General features: G+C 37.8%; 1 protein-coding gene across 1 annotated transcript in view; it reads right to left on the bottom strand.

Annotated features, from left to right (window-relative positions):
• The window catches only part of LOC137294885 (periaxin-like), a 60346-nt gene that overhangs the window by 25798 nt on the left and 11844 nt on the right, over window positions 1–22704 (bottom strand). The window contains exon 2 of the mRNA XM_067826029.1: window positions 784–921. Within this exon, the coding sequence (XP_067682130.1) occupies window positions 784–921 (138 nt within the window). The remainder of the gene's footprint in view (window positions 1–783; window positions 922–22704) is intronic.

The following is a 22704-nucleotide window of genomic DNA, read 5'->3' as shown; positions in this document are numbered from 1 at the left end:
GTTACATTAACAGTTGTTAATATAAAGGATTTATATTAGGTTTAGATTTATGATGTTTCATCATCACTGACTAAGACATGTTTCTTCTAGCAAACCAACACACAGCAGCATCCACCTGATGAAGAGGCAAGGAATAACCCAAAACCGTCATGTAAACAATAAAGAAGTTGACATCCATAACATCTTGCTGTACATTAGAATACCGACTTCTAAATGCCTCTCAGGAACCTCACACAGCAGCACTATGTAGCTGATCATGAGCTGTTTTTGCTCCTGAAATATTCCTAAAGACGTGAAAATGGAATTTCTCACTATTTCCAATATTCCTGTTTAAGAGATGATGGGGAATTTGCACATGGAAGACTTCTTGCCATCTCACATTGAATTGCAGCCCAAACATTTCAGTTATAGACATCATTCATATATTTCTTGATACTGACTAGATGTAAACTGTTACATGCTCAATTTACACAAAAATGATCATAAATAAATGTGAAAAAATACACCAAAATATCAATATATTTTAAGTACCTTAAATCCAATTCCATTTTTTCCGTTCTGTTTTAACAGTTTACATAAACAGTTTATGTATTGAATAAAAAAACAAAAATAATGCTGTGCATAGATATCAAGTTAAATAAACATAAAGGCACCATTCTGTCAGGTAAAACATTTTTGTTTTTGCAGACAATCAAATGTCATCAATTGCTTCCCACGGTTACACTTTCTGAGCACGACATTTCTAATCGATTATAATTTACGTCACCCTCATTGATTACTTACCAGCTTCAGCAGCTGATATATCAGGTTGGTTGTCGTTGAATGCTGGGTTAACATGACCGTCATGCTCAGGAGACGCTCTGTCCTCTGATAATCCACTAGAATTTACTTTCCGTGTTTTCTTTGGTCCAGATTTGAAAACTGAAAAAGAAAGAAACCATAAATATTTGTGTTCTTTTAGTTGTTTCTTTAAAAAGAATTCAATGTTGGTTGTAGCATGATTCAGAAAGTGAACGCACAAGACTCACATACAAGGTTATTTATCTTACAAACAAAAGTATGTGATAAATAGGGAGGGAGTTGGCTGCTGGGTGCCTGCATGGAAGGATTCTGGGGTGGGGTGGGGTTGAGGGGAAGGGTTGGGTAAGGGCTGGTTGGAGGGTTTGGCAGGAGAGCTGGGTCGGGGTTGGGTGGAGGATTGGGGGAAAGTTTGGGTTAGTATGGATAGGGTTGGGCAGGGTTGTATAGGGGACTAGGTGGAGTGTTGGTTAGGATTTGGGTGGGATGGGGTTTATTTAGGGGTAGGTTAGTTGGTTGGGTAGATGATGATTCTTATGGAGAAACATGTACATTGTAAATGACCCTCCATGAAAGTTAGGTAGAAAGTAATGTGACCCCTCCTGCATGTCATATGTCATGTACTAAATCAGTGACCCTCCTCCCCATCCCATGATTTTAGAGCATAACTTTTACTATTTATGCACAAAATTGCTGACCCCACTTGTACATGTGCACAAAATTAAAGGATCCCGTGCCTCCCCTAAACAAAATGGCCCCGACTAACATCATCACTTGAGTAGGATTCCTTTTATTCCAATCACTAACAATAGTTTAACCACTGGTAATACGAAAGTCATGTAAGCAAAAGTTTAAACTTGTGGTCAACGGTATGAGCATTATTGGATTACTTCACACACCAGTGGAGTAAGGTCAAGGTTGGGGGTTGGCCTCCTTAGCACACTTCCTGACCCCACTCCAACTTGGGCTGAGTGATACATGGGCAATCATTTACATATTCAGCCAACGTGGAGTGAAAAACAGACATCCATAAACCATATTTGTCAAAAGTGTAACACAATGTGTGTTGTTACGTCTCCATTATAAAGACCTGAGGCATAGTGTAGAAACCGTAACTTAGTCCATTGCTGACATATGTAGCTTTGAAGTTTAATTTGCATAAAATGAAATATATATGCATTAAATGCAAAATTATTGAAAACGAACAAAGCCCTCTGCAGACACATCTTTCATAAATGTATTTGTAAAGATTTCAACAGAATATCTCTCTGAATGTGTTTGGCTTTTCAGGAAATGTAAGACTTTCTAAATATTTTGCAAAATCATGAACGAGCATGTACACAGCATGAGATAAAATCATAAATATGATTTGGTGTGATGTGTACATGTACTTAAGTGACTAAAAAAACCAAATAAATAATTTTTTTTTTTATTGTTGGTACATGTTGCATATTACAGTATGTAATACGACAGTAATATGCATTGTTGTTTTAATAGCTTTATTGATTGCTAAGGGACTATGTGGAATACATCACGGTTGAAAGATTGTATATATCATATATCTCACCTCTAGTATTACCTTCACAGTGAAACAGAGATGTAGTCCTATCTTATTAACTCCCTTCGACACAAATGGACAAATAGTTTCATAATTTGTATTGAAATGTTTGTTGGATATATCACATACAGTCATGTAACCATTTGTTGTTTTACTAAATGCTTTGGTTGTTTCTGTAACTGCTGTTGTTTTGCTACTTCTGTAATTTAACTAACTCCTTATGTTGTTTTACTAAAAGCTTATGTAGGTGTTCCTCCATATGTTGTTTTACTAAAAGCTTATGTAGGTGTTCCTCCGTATGTTGTTTTACTCAAAGCTTATGTAGGTGTTCCTCCATATGTTGTTTTACTAAAAGCTTATGTAGGTGTTCCTCCGTATGTTGTTTTACTAAAAGCTTGTGCAGGTGTTCATCCTCCACAGGGGCAGGATATACTCACCTTTTGTGAAACATATGGCATCGCCACCTACACAAAGTGATTCACAAACATGCACTGGGATATAGTTGGATTCTCAAAATGGACCCATGGAATCATTTTCAGATCATAGAAATTGTTGTGGCTTTTACATACCAACTACATGTTGACTTAGCACAACGTACATTAAAGCAGACCTACATGATTAAACAGGACTTTCATATCCGCACTGCGGTAAAGAATGGAGAAAAAGTTACCATCAAAATTATTTTCATCAGTACCATGGATCAGGTCTTTGAAACCCTGTATGTCCACATAAGGCTGAAATATTGTTTTAAGAATCTAATAGGCTTTTATCCTCCAATTAACATTCATCATTTCATTGCATACTTTCTTGTGAGGTTGATTTAATGTTTTGAGTAACCTGTAATTACTAGACTTCAGACATAGAGAAAGACATTGTGAATGTGAATGTTTACTGGACATCACTATTTCTCCTTACAGAGTTCTGTTTAAAAAATGTTTTAAAAGTACCTGGCTGTTCTGTCAGTCAGTAGCTCTGACCATGTGATGACCATCCTTAAATACCATAAGCTGTGAAACATGAACAGTAAACATGTTCTCTAGTCTACCTGGCTGTTCTGTCAGTCAGTAGCTCTGACCATGTGATGACCATCCTTAAATACCCTAAACTGTGAAACATGAACAGTAAACATGTTCTCTAGAATCGTGTGTCTTTTTGTCCACACAGATAGACTAAGAAACAGACCAGGCTGTCTGATATTGGCTTAACAAAGTACTTTTTTCCTTAAGTCATTTTTGTGGTTAGGTTTGACAATCCAAACACATGCCACATTACTCTTATTTGACCTTGAAACTATCCTTTAAAAATGTGAAAAAAACCACTTAAGGATGAACCAACAAGGTGTTAGGTCATACTTCATGGTAATCCTGACATTTTAAATAAAATCACTGCAGACATGTTACCCCGGCGACATGAGTGGCTGACACCAGGAGGATGACTAGATGCATGCAAGAGGAGATTATCTCCTTTGCAAATACACAGACCTCTTCCTGACCTCACATGACCTCTTGTTTCAGGTGGGGTCACTTATGTACCTGTGACCTGTAGCAGTGATGACTGTAAAACAAGATGGTGGACAAGGAGATCAAAAGAAGTATGTGATGTGATGTGATGTGATGTGAATGTGTGGGATAACATGACACCTGATATTTAATTCCATGTACTGATTATTGGATGACTAATGCTAATATTATTATCTGTCTTTTAAAAAAATTCCTAAAATATACATGTTTTTACATTTTCTTAAATCTCTGGTATTTCTTAATAGGTGTAATATGTCATCTGACACTGACATTGTTAATTCAACCTTCTCTTTTCAGTTTCCTTCAAAGTGTAAAGAGAAACAATGATGGAAATTTAAAATATAATGATAAAATTCCAACACTCTTTTCACAATTTTAAATTTGATGTTGATCCAGTTCAGTAACTATGCATACAGAAATATTGTATCAAATGGGTTGATGCTAAATTCTAAACATCACAAGGGCCTCTTTATCTGTGAGTTCATAGTTCATTACTGCTATAGAGGAACAGGTCCCTCTCTACTCAATAACTGTCATAAAATGAGACTTTTATAGAATTGTTATGAGGCATTATCTCTGCTAAGCACCTTGTATATTTTAAAGAATATAGATATCACTGAAGTACACAAACAGATGTGTATAGGCTTAGTTATAGCAATAACTGTCTGTCCTGTAAAGAAATCTTTAAGGACTGAAGCGAAGATTTTAACTTTGTCTGGTCTTACATATATGTTATTCAAATGAAAAGACAAACATTCTTTTTCTCATATATCTTTCAGTTGTTTGTAGTTTACTTTTTAGAAATACTGACTTCATGTATCTAAACAGCATATTAACAAAAAAATAAAATTGGATCTATTGTTCTTCAGTTTTGAATGATTTTGCAGAAAAACTACAATGGCCAATATTCACTTTTATTCACAATTACAGTAATAAAAAATTGGCCCAATATTTTTGGTGGATACAATACACAGAGCGAAACATTTTCCTTAGGCATGCTAGAGACAAATAATAATCTGACATCCAGATTGCCCTGCTGTTACCACCATAGCCATGCCTTTGTTGGTGGTGTTTGGTTCTGTCATCCTGCATTGTCTTGTGCATAGACCTCAGGTCACAATTCAGTGGAGGTTAAGCAACTTCGGATATGAACAGTCCTAGGACTTCAGTCCTGCGCCAGAAAGAACATGTGCTACATGTGGTCTCAACTTAGGCAAACGAGCTTGTTCAAAATTGCCTAAGTTCGCCCACCAGAAAATGGGTACCCGGTGGGATATGTCAAGCAAGTGTTAACCTTCTAGTGCCTCACAGGCAGCTTGGGTTATCCAGGGTAATAATGTACTGTGTTTTGATTGCTCTGCGTGTTCGAAGTACTAATCAAAACAGTAAAAAACACAACTTTTTCAACATTATATCATAATAGAAATATACCTAAGTTAGACACTAATTGTCACCAAAAAGACAGATATATCTGTTGTAAGTAATATTATATAATATAAGTTATTGTGAAGCACAATATGCATTGTATCCTAACTGACAGTGATGAGTTTATATTCCATTCTGACATCCTTGCCTGTGTATTTTATGAATACCCAAACTGTCTGTTTGACAATCGCATGTAAGTACGTACTACATAGTCCCCTCAGGCAGGAGGAATTAGTATTTGCCATGATTTATACCCTGGCATGGAGTATATGTTGTAGGTGGAATAGTATTTTCAGGCCACATGCTAGTTTCCTGACAATAGATTAACAGTGAAATATGGGCTTATAAGACAAAAATGAGGTACAAGACTTGTGGGTAGACTGAAAGATACAACAGGCAAGGTGAGATAGGGAATTGTGCTGAAATCTTATCACACAGGTGTTTACGTGTATTTACAGTTTTGTACTAGTATCACAGGCTTTTGGACAGCTGCCTGAAGTATTGGTTCAAAGTAATACTTTCTGACATGACTGTCTTGATATTGATAAGAGGAGACCTTCACATAACCATTGGCAGTAACATCATAACAATTGGATATTGTGCCTTAAACATCCAACATTTTGCTGAATATATGGAGTTTGCATCTAGTTTTGTACAGTTCAAAGAAAAAACAGTACTGTTATTTCATTCATTTATAGCATGTCAGTTCAATAGAGAATGAAGGCAGGGTGAGATGCAGGCTTTGTTGTTTGCCACTATGCTGAAAGGATGGTTTTACAGGTGAAAATAATAAGGCTATCTGGATTTTTAAATAATCCATTGATTCATTTGTTCTAAAAGACAGTCCTCTCCAAATGAGAAAAACACTTACAGATATAGCATAATGTCGCTTCGTGAATAGCATTGTTGTTTTCTATTTCCAGTCTTACATTGTTACTACATAATCTCTTATAATCTGTTTACCCTAGTCCCTTACTTACCACACAAACGTTATAGAAAAGCCATTAATTAGTTTGGCAAGATTGCTTCATCCAGTGATAGTAGACGACTTATATCAATTATTGACAAACTCTAGCTGGCCTTTAGAGACTTGGAACCATGCATGCAAGGATTCACATCCCTCCCCATCAATTATACATTCTGCCTGCAAAAGTAATCAACAAGAGGATGCAGACTGTAAACCCTGCATCCTGCATCTTCTGTGGCTTGCAATTTACAGTTTCTTATCGATCTCACACTTCATCACAAACTTGTGTTTTACTGTAAGGTAATCTTGAGTCTTACAGCAAAATGTCATGAAATCTTCTTGAAAATGATTTTGTTTGAGACTTTAGTGATCCATCATGGAGATGCTTGTAATTCATGACCAGTGGTTACACTGATGTTATGATGTCTGAAAGAAAGATGCTTGATTATCATCAACATTGAGGTCATTGGTTTTCATGAGTAGATGATATTGAGGTAATTGATTATCATCTGTGAAGAGTAATTGATTATGAGTATTGGAGTAATTGATTACCATCACTATAGCTGTAACTGATTATCAATAGTATTGAGAAAAAATGGAAATGAGTGCTGGCACTTGATACATGTCATAGATATCAATAACCGTTCACCAGATATTGATTGATTATCATTAAATATTAGAAAAGTAACGTTAAGCAAAAATACCACAAAAGTGTGAAAGAAATTGACATATTTCACATCACTGGTGCGTGGCGACGCCTGTATACATGAGCTACTAATAAATCCACATCCAGAACATATTTTAGAAACAGGTCACGAATGAAGTCCTAACTTTATGAATTGTGAGAGTAAATTAAAACCATGTTTCCTAAAAACATTTTATGAACGATATTACTCATTACACAATTTTTGTATTGATAATAGTAAATAATTCTTCCTATCAACAATGCTTTCAGTTATCATTCTTATTAGCCAGATGCATGAGCGCTGGCAGTGTATTTGTGCTGTTTGTTTGATATCAAAGAGGCATACAATTCCATTATTTCTTTCAGAAACTCATGTGATTACATGTGATTGACACATATCACAATTACACCAGTTTCATGACAACAAAACATGGTCTCATTGTTGAGGATGGTCTATGTGTAGTGTTTAAAAATTTTTAATCTGAATTCATGTTTTTGAAATAACAGTTTTGATGGAAATATATTATGGAAATAGTTTCTCTGCAAGTCATGAAGAACATGTCCATTTGCCGTCTTCTTTAACTTAAGGAATACGTCTTAGTTGCAATCTGTTACAGAATTTATAACATCTGCAATGGAGGCCATGGCCATTAAATCAGAAGATTGTCATTTGATGAAGACTCTTTGTTCCACTCTGGTCAGTATCAATTAATTCATATCGAAGTTGAGTGTCCAGTTGTCTGTTCTCTCTTCTATCAATTTACAAAAGCATCAAACACACTGTATCTGATGTGTGTCCTGTTACTCAATATCATGTCAATTTCATACTCATTGCAACATCAATTAGGCACAGCACTCAATAACTACTGTGGGATACGATGTATATTACACTCAGTGATGTAACTGCTATAGCATAATACCCTGAAGCTGATGTGACATCCATCTCATGACATAACCGTATAACTGGCTTACATTTCATGCCAATTGACATGTAAATACATTGCTGGGTGGAGTATGAGGTGTTATGTACGAGGTTTGCGTGTCTGCTCAGATCATATGCCAGGTTATATTCTATGTAGAGGTTACATTCCTAGTCTAAAATTTTACCATTGCACAATATAGCATTTTCTGTGTTCAGTGAGAGTATCTTGCTCTGAAGGGCAAATTCTACCATGAAAACATCATTTCAGATTGTTTCCTCTTAAAACAATCTGATAAATACTACTATTAAAAAGAGACATAAAATGAGCATCAGTCCAGATTCGATTATTTACAGACCACCACCATATAGCTGGAATATTGCTAAGTGCGGCATAAAACAAAACTCAATCACCATCACCATCATCATCATCATCATCTAGAACCACAATGTCATGCCATATAAGACATCTCTGAACAAAGAACAACACCAAATAATTCCTCCATAAAATGAGAAATCAACCATAGCTGTTACAGAGGTAACTGTAAACAACCCCCATACAATCTCTCATGCCTGTTTAATCCTTTCTCAACACAAGCAACAGCTCTGCTTATAATGTAGACTTTAGTACATGTACTACCTATCTGTTGGTTTGTACTGTCACATGTGACCACGCTATACTGAATGCTTGCATTGCTCAGAGTGTGTGGCCTTGCTAGGCTTCAAGAAGTACGTGGAATGCATATATAGAGGGGCACAGATCGCCACCAAGGCTACCCTCATGCTTAAGACATTTTGGATGTTATGAGCCAAGTTTCGTTTCAGTTCATTCAGTTTGTGCCAACTGATGTCAGTAAAATATTTACTACTCATACGAAATGGTTTGTTGTTCTACAGAATAACAGAAACGCTATCTGATACAGACTTTCTCAGCCACTATCTACCAGTCACTCATCATGGTATTACTACATGCAGTGATTTTATTATGTCTGATAGAATTCATAAGTTGTCTGATCCACCCTTAACAAACATAAACATAACAAAAAGAAGATGCTATGTTCAAATGATGCTCATCTCAAGTTCAATGTTTTATCAGTGATGTTGTGACAGACTTTGATATGTCGCATAATCATAGACAATGTAAGACAAAGCTTTATGTCAAATGAACTATTTTGTCATGCCCATTTTTATTGTTGAAAAACAAATATAAAACATATGTTTGGTTCATTATTTTGGTTCAATAATGCATGACACAATATGTAGTCAGACCAGGAAAATTAAAATTATTCGCTTTACGTAAGTACCCAGGTAACCAGTCCACGAAACCCTAATGGGGGATGAAAAATTAACATATGAAGTGCTGTCTACTTTTAAGCACTATTAACATGATGATTAAGATAAGTATATCTTATCCGTGAAGGTCCGGGTAGAATAGGCCTTCAGCAACCCATGCTTGCCATAAAAGGTGACTATGCTTGTCGTAAGAGGCGACTAATGGGATCAGGTGGTCAGCCTCACTGGGTTGGCACATGTCATCGGTTCCCAGTTGCGCAGATCGATGCTCATGTTATTGGTCACTGGATTGTCTGGTACAGACTCGATTATTTACAGACCGCCGCCATATAGCTGGAATATTGCTGAGTGCGGCGTAAAACAAAACTCACTCACTAAGTATATCTTACTTTGTTTGGACATAAAATCTGGCTTTATTTGAGCAACTTGGCTTCGCCTATCTTGTTTGAAAAGCATCTAAAAGTTGGAGCAGCAAGGATAACATTGATGAACAACTTCTGTATTCGTGTTGTGGATAAAAGCAAGAAACGAGTGTTAAAATGACAAATTCAGCATAGTTCTAGCGATATAGTAGAACTCATAGAACAAATAATAAGGAAAAAAGGTCAGCCTATTGTGCTGAAAAATCTTCATTCACTCATGTTAAGAAACTTCATCTTCAAGTCCAAATGTTGATTCACAAAACTGTAAATACTTAAACAACAATGACATAACTACTTCAAATGGTGAACAAATAAGATGGTATCTGTAAGCAAATTAATTTCACAATCCAACTGCATGTTTGTACATATCAAACCACACACATTTGAACAGTTCAACCCTTAATGTTGTCAAGCAGGATTTGCCCTGGTTGGACTGTACATTCTCTGGCAATGTTGTCTCTCAATCATATATTCCTGGTCTGACTGACAGGACAAGTACCTCCCACACTCATAGTCACAAGCCATTGTTACCATATTTACCCTCATTCATACCCTCCGACATCACTAGCCATTGATACCATATTTACCCTAGTTTGTACCATCTTATATCAGTAGTCATTGTTACCAATTTACTCTAGCTTGTACTTTGGGGTGGTGGGACAGCTTAGTGGTTAAAGCATTGGCTCATCCTACCGAAGACCTGGGTTTGATTCCCCACATGGGTACAATGTGTGAAGCTCATTTGTGATGTCTCCTGCCATGATACTGCTGAAATATTGTTTAACACAGTCACTCACTCACTCACTCACTCACTCACTCACTCACTCACTCACTCACTCACTCATACCCTCCAAAATCACTAGCCATTGTTACCATATTTACCCTCGTGTGTACCCTCCAACATCACTAGCCATTGATACCATATTTACCCCAATGTGTACCGTCCAACATCACAAGCCATTGTTACCATATTTACCCTCGTGTGTACCCTCCAACATCACTAGCCATTGATACCATATTTACCCCAATGTGTACCGTCCAACATCACAAGCCATTGATACCATATTTACCCTAGTGTGTATCCTCCAACATCACTAGCCATTGATACCATATTTACCCTAGTGTGTACCCTCCAACATCACTAGCCATTGATACTATATTTACCCTTCTTTGCACCCACCTAGATTTCTAGTTATTGTTACCATATTTACTCTAGTGTGTACCCTCTCATATCACAAAAAGTTTCTTACACACTTACCCTAATTTGTTCCCTTTTCCATTACTAACCAATGCTATCATATTTACCCCTTATTTGTACCTTTCTACATCCCCAACAGAATGTTACCATGCTCATCCCCTTGCATCACTAGCAGCTGTTAAAGTATTTACCTTCATTTCCATATTTGATAGATAGCAAGCCGTCAATATTGTGTTTACTGTCATTGACACCATGTATCAATTATTTTAGGGTATACAGTTACCACAGCTATCTAGATCAAATGCATTCCTCTTTGTTAAACATATATGTGTACTTCTATATTTATTACACTTATATATGAGCTGGACAGTTCAAGCATGCTGACTGCCTGTCACACACCCTCTTGTGATAAGGCAAATGAATGGATCACCACTTCAGTTTCACAGGTCAACACATGGCCCTCAGCACCTTAAAGGCACACTTTCTGACACAAATGAATCCAGATGGGCAACTTGCAGTGTAAGTGAGTTCGGTTTTACACCGCTTTTAACAATATTCCAGCAGTAGCATGGCATGGGACATCAGAAATAGACCCCACACTTTGTATCCATCTGGGGAATCGAACCCAGGCCTTCAGTGTGATGAACGAATGCTTTGGCCACTTGGACACCCCACCACCCCTAGTCAACATGTAGATAGTTACCATATGAGTGAGTGCATTTAGATTTACATACATTTTGGTAGAGGACACCAGAAATGGGCTTAACACATTGTACCCATGTGGGAAATCAAACCTGGGCCTTTGGCATGATACGCAAATGCTTTAACCACTAGGCCACCACATCGCCCCTCAGTTATCGTGTAGACACCTGTTATGACAAGAAGGGGTATCTTGCAGCCTATCAAACAATCACATCATTGAACATGGGTATGGGTCTAACCAACCATGGATCACAATTGGGGCAAATCTAGTGTTCAGCACCTCCTGGCAGCAACCAACTGATGCTATTTTACACTGTAAAGACAAACCCAAAAGAATGTGAATGAGAATTTTGGCAGGCAAAAAAAGATAAGACAGTCTGTAATAGACTGCATAATATTTGGTTATTTAATATTCTGTCAATACAAATATCTGCAAGATAGGTGCTGTGACATAATGCATGATCATGTCACCTTCAAAAACTATACAGAGAGGCATAGGTTTTTTGTTTGAACCAAAAGCATTTTTCAGAAAAAATATTTTTCAGAATATCTACATGGCATCTCATTACTTTGTAAAACCTATTGCGTTTTTGCACCAATTCTGGAATAGATTCATTACAAAACCCCACGCCCAGAATATTAGATGAGCAGCCCTTTAGATGCTTGACATAGGTAAGTCAAGCAGGAACGTTGTGACAGGTTTATCTTAGTGGTATGTGTGTGTTGCCTTCTAAAATGGAGTGGGATTTGATGATGTTGGTATGTTGATGTCCTTGGTCTCATCAGGTTGGGTAGGTTAAAACAGGACAAGGACACAATTGCTGTTTACACAGACATGAAGTTCAACTTTTCGTAAATAAAAAAAAAAATAAAAAAATTATGTGTTGCTTCTTCACTGGTATATTACAAGAATCTGAGGAGAATCCTTACTGAAAGTGGTAAGGAAAGTATTGTCCTAATCACTGATGCTTGTACCAACAAAAACAGCCTTCATATAAAGAATGTTAGATTGCATGGCCATATTGAAATGCCTGAAGACTGAGCAACCTCGCTGAAATAGCTGAAGACTAAGCAGCTGTATGTTTAAACACTGAAAAACTGAGAGGACACTTAAATGTCCAAAGATTGAGTGGCCATCTTGGAATGTCCAAAGACTGAACACCCATGCTGAAATGTTCAAAGACTAAGTGGCCATGTTGAAATGCATAAAAACTGAGCAGCATAAAAACTGAGTGGAATGGATGAGATAAAGACCAAAGACTGAGCGGCCATGTTGAAATGTTTAAAGACGGAGCTGTCATGTTGAAACATTTAAAGACAGCGTAGCCAGATGAGATAAAGACCAAAGCCATTGTTGAAATGCAATAAAACTGAGCAGCCATGTTGAAACATTTAAAGACTGAGAGGTCTGGATGAGAAAAGTCCAAAGACTGAGCAGCCATGTTGAAATGTATAAAGACTGAGCAGCCATGTCCAGAGTATTGATATAGATCAGACCAGGTAACACACCACTGGAGGCAGGGTAGTATCATTTCTGTGTCACCAAACCCGGGTATAGCTTCACTGTCAACAATCTAGATTCCGAGCATACCTCCACGCTCATCTTTATAGGGCGAGTCGGGCCTAGCAGTGAGGAGGTACAACAAAACACCTCTTGAACCAATAACATTAAACCTCTTGGTGGCCATGTGGTAACCAGCGATAGTCACTCCACTAGGAGTGTCATAGCACATCACATGGATAGATTCCATTTTGATAGGCTGGAAACAGGGTTAACTAGACAATAATCACTCCCTGGTGTCCACTTAAGTTTGGTTGTACGTGCTCTTCTTCACAGTAGAAATTGTTCCTCTGAGTGAATACAACTTTATGGAAAATGGGAAGAATGAAAGAGTCAGATGAACATTTACCATTTCAGAATAACAAACTAGAGGAGACAACATCTTCATAATGAATTATAATAAACAGTATATGTAACGATACAGAGTGAGTGGTGAGTGAGTAAATATAATTGTACATCACTTTTTGCAATATTCCAGCAATATCACAGATGAAATGGGCTTCACAAATTGTACCTATGTGAGGAATAATACCTGGATCTTTGGCATGCTTTAACCACAAGGCTACCCCACCACCCTTTGCAATACAGAGACAGATCCGGGATTGGTAAGATCTAGTATGTTGAGGTGTGGTGGAGTTTGGGTAGGAGACTAGAGGTGTAGTGGGGTTGGTGTAGGGGGCTACAGGTGTGGTGGGGTTTGGGTAGGAGACTACAGGTGTGGTGGGTTTTGGGTGGGAAACTACAGGTGTGGTGTGGTGAGGTTTGGTGTAAGAGTGGTGGGATTGGTGTAGGGGCTACAGGTATGGTGGGGTTTGGGTAGGAGACTACAGGTTTTATGCGGTGGGGTTTGGTGTAAGAGTAGTGGGGTTGGTGTAGGGGGTTACAGGTGTATTAGGGTTGGGGTAGGAGACTACAGGTGTGTTGGGGTTGGGGTAGCAAACTACAGGTGTGTTGGGGTTGGTTACAGTAGAAGACTAAAGGTGTGTTGGGGTTGGTGTAGGGGGTTATGGGTGTGGAGGTGTGTGGGTGTAGTGGTGTATGGGATGTGAGGGTGTGAAGCTGAGTGGATGTAGGTGCAGGGATTTGGGTTTTGGAGGCGTGGTCTCTTCCTTTTACATAGTATGTGCTATGAGATATTAATGATTCTGATAGGTTAGTAAAAGACATAAAAAACTTACCTCCTGTGTCACACTTTTATAACAATGAATGAAAGTATGATAGTTAATTTATTTTCACCTTATCTTCTGACAAGGAGTCAATATGCTATACCAGATTTTTTTCCCATGGCTGTCGATATAATTATTATGCGGTGACTACTACTGTGTACCATATAATGTAACCTTAGACCACTGCCTGTTTACTCCTCGGACTTAAGTGAGTAAATCACACCACCAGTAAATCGCTGTTGGAATGTGTTGGTCCCATTCAGTTCCACATCCACCTGCTGCCACCTTTGTCATGTAATGCATGAATTTCTGATGACAGAAAATAAACACCATCCATTGACTTCTAATGCCAAGACAGAGCAAAACAAGCTCCGCAAGGTGTATGAATGGCTGGGAAACTGTATAGCTGAGTTAAAAATATTACTTGTTAATGATGGGTTGCTCTGAAGGAATAATTTGGATTTGGCAGTTTAATTAGGTTTACTGACAGATTTTAAGTTTACCATTGTCCAAAGATACACCAGACAAACCCCATGCACAATCATATAAATGCTAGACAAGCCACATGCACATATATAAATGACACTGAATGAGTGAGTGAGTTTGAGTAAATGAGTTTGGTGCTACACCACACTCAGCTATATTCCACTTTTAAGGCAACATTCTGCAAGTAATCAGATCTGGACCAAACAATCCAGTAATCAATAAAATGTGCATCAGTCTACGCAGTTGGGAGACGATGACATGTGTCCACAGAGTCAGCAACTCTGACCATCCGATCCCGTTAGTTGCCTCTAATGACAAAAGCATGGGTTGCTTGAGATCAATTCTAACCCAGACATTCATGGGTCCTGACCATCGTGTGCATTTTGGTCACCTCTTGTTCAACCTAGTACAACTCTCATCCCCACAGTTGATGAATATGAAGTGTGATTGTGAGTTTTCTAAAACAATATTACAGATATAGATCAACTGTGTGGAGGAACAGCTGCTGTTGACAGCAGCAGTGCACCATCAGGCAATAACCACACAGACGGACAGGGTCATCACCGCCATTGTAGTTAGCAGTCATGTCATGCAGGTGATACTTCAACATGTTCTGTCAGAAATCCTGATAAGTTTAACGAAAAAAACAAATGGTGGTAATTACTTCATGGATGACAGCTGCTTTGATATGTTATGATGCAACAGTATAGATTCAACATATACTACCGCTGTCGAGCAAGAGGGAAGAACATGACAGCTTAGAACAGACTTATGTACATGTCATACCAATTAACAAAAACAATATGGTGGTGTGCAAGATGTGGATTAACAACAGCAACAGTGGATATTGGTAATTGGTACCTCGAGGTTTAGTGACAGTTATAGAATTTGACATGAAAAAAATGGCATGAGTGAGTGAGTGAGTGAGTGGATGGGTGGGTGGATGAGTGAGTGAGTGAGTGAGAAGGCAAGCAAGCAAGTGCATGTAAATAATGAACTATAGCCAGACAAACCATTGCAAAAGTAAAGCAAAGACTCTCTCAGATCCTGGGATATGTAAAGAGCTACAATGAGGAAAACTGGGAAAACAAAAGACACAAAAATTGTGAGAATGTCCAAGGCAGAGTGAGACATCCTGAGTGAGTGATTGAATGACAGCGACATGGAATCAGAGACAAGGAGGCTGTCATAAGCAGTTCTGATAGCCACTTTTGCTGTCCATTCATATCTAATACACTGACCACATCAAACAAAACAGTTACAATCTGCACTGGCAAGGTGCTTTGACCTTTAGCAAATTTCAGGTCGATAGGGAGATGTCGAGTTGTCATTGTCAAGAAAATCCCAGTATGTTTACGCAAAGCTCAATCAACTGACAAATGCTTTGAGTGCCATAACTTGATCAATGGCAACAGAATATCACCTGAAGCTATAGTGTAATGGATGAACCATGCACCAGGACAGACTCCGCAGACGGCTGCATTGAGCATAGCACTGACAGCAGCACTGACGACAGCACTGACAGGGAACAGCTATTTGACACTGTCACTCAGCTTGATGAGAAATGATGAATGAGAGCTGTACCTGACAAATCTGATCAATTGCTAAAACACTACAACACCATAAGCTCAAGGCTCAATATATAAAAAACATTTCCTTATTGAAAGCAATGTCTACTGTCACGACAAGATGTTGACTATTTAAAAGAAGTAAACAAAAAATTATCTACTTAACTACTGGTGCACAAAAGGAAATCCATTAACTTATTAGCAAAGACAGTTTATCACTTGACAATTTTCCTTCAGAATTAGAGCTTCAGTATTTCCACTATTGTTTCACCTTATCCCACTAATTCAGTGTCTCTTGGGATGTTCGATTGTTGACAAAAATGTTTTTTCACAAATTTTTATATTTGAGTACCTCTTTGTGAAATATTATACACTGAGAAATTTCACTGCATTAACTCCATAGCGACCACTACATTCATCCCTGTTTTTTTCATTGCATACCCTAAGAACAAGAAACAATAATAACAAAGATTTCTTCTTTCTCTTCATCACTTATGATAAAATTCACATTTCTAACCGACAGCAAAATATATATCATTAATGTCAATGGTTTAAATGACTTCTACACACAAAATAGTTCCAAATGAACAGCAAACTTTCACTGAAGATGTATTACACTCAGGTGTAGTTGGGTGGACAAACTATGGTGAGTGAGTGAGTGAGTTTAGTTTTATACCACACTCAGCAATATTCAAGCTATATGGTGGCAGTCTGTAAATAATCAAGACTGGACCAGACAATCCAGAGATCAATAGGATGAGCATTGATCTGCACAACTGGGAACTGATGACATGGGACAAACCATGGACAGCTGAATGTGGATTAGCAAGTTCCTGGTTGAAGGGGCAGACAGGCACATCTAGGACACATTGGAGAGTTTGGTTTAATGCTGATCTGATGCAGATAAATGCAGTTCTTCATATGTATCCTGGTATGTCAACCTCTTGATGCAAACCTTAAACATGTACACCTTGGATGAAAGCAATAGCTGCAATGACAGTATGCAAACTTTGCTGAGGTGTGATAGCTCATAGCTCATCAGTGAGTGAGTGAGAGATTAACTTTAAGGATCTATAACAGCCCGACTATGACCTGTAAGGGACATGACAGAGGATGTATCAGTGTAGTACATCTAAATCCCTCCTAAATAATACTAATCACACAGAAAAGAACAGATTTTCTGACACAATAATACATACAATAACACCTTACTTTCCTTCTTAGCTACTTTTACTGATATGACTTAATTCCTCATTTACACTCTGTAAATAGACTTTTGAGTCAAGTATGTGTGCAGTTATGCCTCAAGGTTGAGGTCAGATCCCTCACAGACCTTCATGGACAGGTAGAGTTCCCTGTTGTTGACTAAATCTCCTACCATCACAATCAATGACTGTTTAATGAGGCCAAGATACTTGTGGCTAACGTTCCCAAACCAAATTGATTCCTGATCGCCTTGTATCAAACATAAACTAGTAATTTGTCCCTCTCATGTCGCTCGGTGTCTTTGAAGTTGGTAACAATTCAGTGAAAGGCCATTACCAAGATTTCCTAAGTCCTGTTGGAGTTAATCCTTTTTAAAGCTGCTTATCTCATTTGTCAGGCCATTCAGTGCCCATGGCAAGTCATCATACCTGTCTCTGAGGCAAGGCCGTTCTTGCATCTTCTCTTTTAAAGAGCAGTGATGTTTTGCTTGTTCTTGCGAGCATTGCAGAGGACGAAATTCCTCCATGTCCTGATGTTGACATCAGGTCACGAAGAAATATCCTGGCTTTGATGATTGTCGGACCTCTCATAGAGGAGAAGGAAGAAAAACACTAACTCGTAGCCATGGAAATATTTTCCAACACCGCGTCTGTTGTAATTCTGGGTTGTGGAATTTACTCTTCATATAACGTCACCCTCCCATCAAGAAGCCTCTTGTTGTCAGTCATTTCACGACCAGCATACGTCCTCCATGTTATTTAAAACATGAATTTTTTGTCTTGTTTGTGTCTGTATTACAATAATTTCTCCTTTATACATTTTCTGAATACAATCCTAATTTTTAAGAGTTCATATAAAGCATGCCCTGTGAACTGAACATTGTGTGTTAGTGGCAGTTTCATTGTGAGGTTGTTTATATGATATTTCAAGGCTCAAGGTCACAAGGATGATGTTGTAAAACAGCCAACAATTGTAAATTGATATCAAACTGCACCATCTGGAACCTTGTTATTAACAATAACACAAAAATGGTGTTTGTGTTTGATAATGGTAAAAAACCAAAAACTGCAAGTTTAAAAATGTTTGATGTACTGTTATAAGTCTAAATGGTATTTAATTTGGACATTTGGGACATTACATACATAAAATTAAATGAATTGTACAAATGATTGAAACTGTGTAAGGATGCAACAAATCAGTTATTTGTCTGTATGACTTGAAGTTTCGATTTAAATAGGAACAGAATAATTGGTGAGGTGAAAAGATATTACGCCTCAAAATTATATTGAAACATGTTACTAAAAAAGATCTATTAAAATATTAGTTTCTATCATAAAATATAATGTAAAAAAAAACAAACTTCATTTTAAATTCCATTCGTTGTTTAAGTAGATTGTGTATCTAAGCTGAATACAAATAGGTCATGCTATAAAAACAATAAATTTTAAATTTTCCAGTAGCACACAAAGGGAAGAAACAGGTTGAAATGTTTTTATTGACTTATAATAGATGTGATTCCATATTTAGCACTTTGGTGCTACTTCAGGAAATATTTAGATATAAAAGCCTTGTTCACTTGAAGGCTTTCTGTAAGAATAATTTACAGCTTAATTAAGACCTATTTATCACCACTGCATAACTGCTCTTGTTAGCAATGCTGTCAGTGATCTCAATGCTCTGATGTTACCTGTGATTTAAACATATGACCTTTCTAACCTCCCTTTGAAGTAGGGTCATCAACTCACCTAAGAATGCAGGTATGGTAATGTGACAGGCATAAGAAGTGGTAGGGGGCAGGGTTGCTAGCTTCTACTCACATTCTTCACACAGGGTGTTACAATTTTGTTGAAGCCATACTTTAAAATTAGTTTGTATGGAGAATGTTTTTGAAGATGAAAAATAATCACTTTTCATGGTCTGTCTCTGCTTACCAACTTTTCATGCAATACTATGTCAATCAAGAAATAATAAGCAATGTGATCCAAGGTAATTTCTCTCACCACTAAAAAACCCCCACTAAATTCTGGGTTAAGATATGTGCACTTCTATCAATGTTAGTCATAGTTACAAGTGGACGAGATGGTCAGACTCTGTGGCCAGTGTTAATCATTGTTCACAATATCAATCACTGGATTGTTTGCTCCAAATACAGTTATGTAGGCTCTCATCCTTCAGTATTGCTGAGGATGACCATAAATAACAAAACACACACACAACTAGAAATATTATTATCATGTTCATTATCTCATCTTTCAGTTCCCTGATAACTAGAACAGCCTGGTGATAAATTCTGGATGCCCTGCACTACACAATGTGATTATTCAACCAGAACGACTATGACAGTAGAAACATTCCATGATCAATGATGATCCACTTACTGCAACAGTGAACAGCTTATCAGAACACTACATACACCATGCATTATTCATGAATAAATAGTTAGGCATGTTTCCAAACATACGCAAGCATTTCATGGCTGTGTACCTGTGTGATTGGTCATATGTCATGTTTCAGGGGATGAAATTATAGCACAACATCCTCACAGAAAATCCAGACCAGGAATGCATGGTTCCAAAGAATGTTGGTTAGCCATTAAAGGGGAGTAAATCAACTGGGTAGTGGAGTTCTCAGGGTTGGTGCCTTAACCTGTTAAGTATTATCCTGACTGACAGACATATTAATGGTGAGGTGGACAAATGGACAGACGGACAGATGGACAAGGTAACTTCTTTGAGAGGCATAAGACATATGATTACACGATGCCATTTAGAAAGTGGTCAAATGCAACATATGTCATATTTGGGATTTCACTTTCTTAGTAAAGTACAAATGCTAGTACTTTTTTTCGGTTGAGTCCCATGCGGGATTCGAACCCGCACCCTCAGAGTCAGGCACCTAATCGCCAGCACACAAAGTCAGCCGCCTAGCCCGCTCAGCCACCACGACTTCCAAGTATGACATATGTTGCATAAGACATATGCATGAACAATTTCATTATTTGCATGGTGAGTGATGTGTTTCCATGGATATTCCAATATTTTACTTGTTTCACAACGTTATTAGAGCTTACACCATTGCTTCCCATTCTCATAAAGAGTTCATCCATACTTACATGGCATGTAGAAGTAATGCACCTAAGGCAGGCAATTAATGGATATCAACTCCTGTTGTGAAATATAAAACATTTCTGAGTATGAGCTTACCCCTTCATAAACTGAATGAAGTCATGTAAATTTTTCAAGTGCTTTTCCAGTCAACTTGTACAATGTAGCCTCATCAGTGGTTTCATATCATCAACATCATCACCAAATGCTTATTTCTGTGCATGCCCTTATGATTCTGATGTCCATGGCACTTCATGCAAAAAAACCACAGGTTCATAGTAAAGTTGAAGCAGTACAATTAACTCTGCTCTTAGCAGAGATTTCTTATGAATGTGGAAAGGGTTTAAATTTGTCACTTTTTCTTATCACTATACCTTTCAAACAAAGTCTATCAAACAGCAACCCAATACATATTTCATTATGAAAACTGATTTTAACATAAAAGAATTTAATACAAACATGAATTATAAGTAGAAACTCTCTTCTCATTTTCAGTTTTTGTCCCAGGGCTTAAGTCAATATACTGACTTACACAAATTGTACAACCATTGTATTCTGACACCCAGTTAATCACTGTAATCAATATCTAATGATCCACTGATCTTTTCCACACTCCCACAAACACAACGATTTTGTGCCGATCTAAAGTACTTGATTGTTGAGGCGTTAGTGGTCTAATGAATATGCTAAAATGTCAAGCACCATTCTTAACACCTGATAAGATTAAGGTTCTTACCTGAGCCGACGATCTACAAGTTGAAGAACAACACCTTCAGGGTATATAGAACACTAATTAACTGTAGCCCAATGAAGTGCTTGATTAGTCACACCTGCATGGTCAAGTTAATGATACACTGCCTGGCAATCAACACACCTAAAGAAGGCCTGGCAATCAGGTGAAATTGGTGAATTTTGTGGAATGAATGTTCAATTATCACTGTCAAAATTAAATAATAACTTGTAGCGCAGTGGAGTGATGGAGTGGAGAGGTGGGCTGAGCAGATTTGAGGGGAGGGGAAGTGGGAAGAGGAGCATTTGATAGTGCTAGTCCACACAAATACCATGTCACAGTTCAACAATGACATCCATATCAGGTCTAGACATAAAAGAATAAACTCAAAACTGAAGAGTCTTTGTCTATGCAGAGCATCAGGCAGGGCAATAACAAGTACCACCTTTAACATCTACTGATATGAATAGGCCAGAGCACCCAACCACCAACTTTCTGTTCTCATATACTGTCAAGCCATGATTTTGTCCCACACAAAATGATGCAAAAAGGCTAAGCCTCTTAGTTTTTTTTACAAAAGACTGAAATTTTAAGTCATTTCATGATATCACTGATTTTACAATCTGACTGTAACATATATTCACAGATGTGTGCTAAAAACAGTTTGCAATTTGTTGTCATGTACACTTAAATAGAATGCACTGAAATGAACGAATACATATTAATGTCTTGCACGGGTTTTCTTTAGCTGAAATCAAAAATGTTGAATCAAGGTGGTAGATGACAAATCCAGATTGTTTAAGAAAGTTGACATCTGATTGACTGTTTTTGAAACAGGACCATGCTGTTCATCAAAGTAGCATCACAAGTATTGTAAACGTGAGATTATGTATGGGAACTACCATTGTCTTAGCGCTACAATAACTCTGTGGAATGGGGGAATGGGGCCCAGGTCCACAGCTATTCATGTGGGTACTTACGCCCTGAATACTGCCCAGCTAGGATATGACCCGTCCAGGTCAAGCTGAGACAAATAGGTCAGAGTTCAGAGCTAGCCATGCAGTGACTGGAACATCCCACCAGCAATGTACACTTGATTAAACAGGTGGAATTCCCCCTCTAGGGCATGAGTGATCATTACAAGATTAAAGTGAGATTTTGTAGCTGTCCTGAACTAGGTGAGGAGATGAAACCGAGTATCGAACTGTTGAAACAGTTGGCCAAGAGTCTAGTTCAACAATCAGACCCCAGGATTCTGAAGCTCTCATGAACCCATGTAAACTGGGTTCATGCAACAGAAGCATTTAAAATGTTTAAATCACATTATTTTGAAGAGGGCATTATGGATGTGGAATTTTTTATGACGAAAAACAAAACATTTCACTTCGGAACAGCA

This window comes from Haliotis asinina, chromosome 8 (genome assembly GCF_037392515.1).
Source record: "Haliotis asinina isolate JCU_RB_2024 chromosome 8, JCU_Hal_asi_v2, whole genome shotgun sequence".
Lineage (NCBI taxonomy): Eukaryota > Metazoa > Mollusca > Gastropoda > Lepetellida > Haliotidae > Haliotis > Haliotis asinina.
The sequence above is the reverse complement of the archived record's forward strand: the minus strand, read 5'-3'. Positions and strand labels throughout refer to the sequence as shown.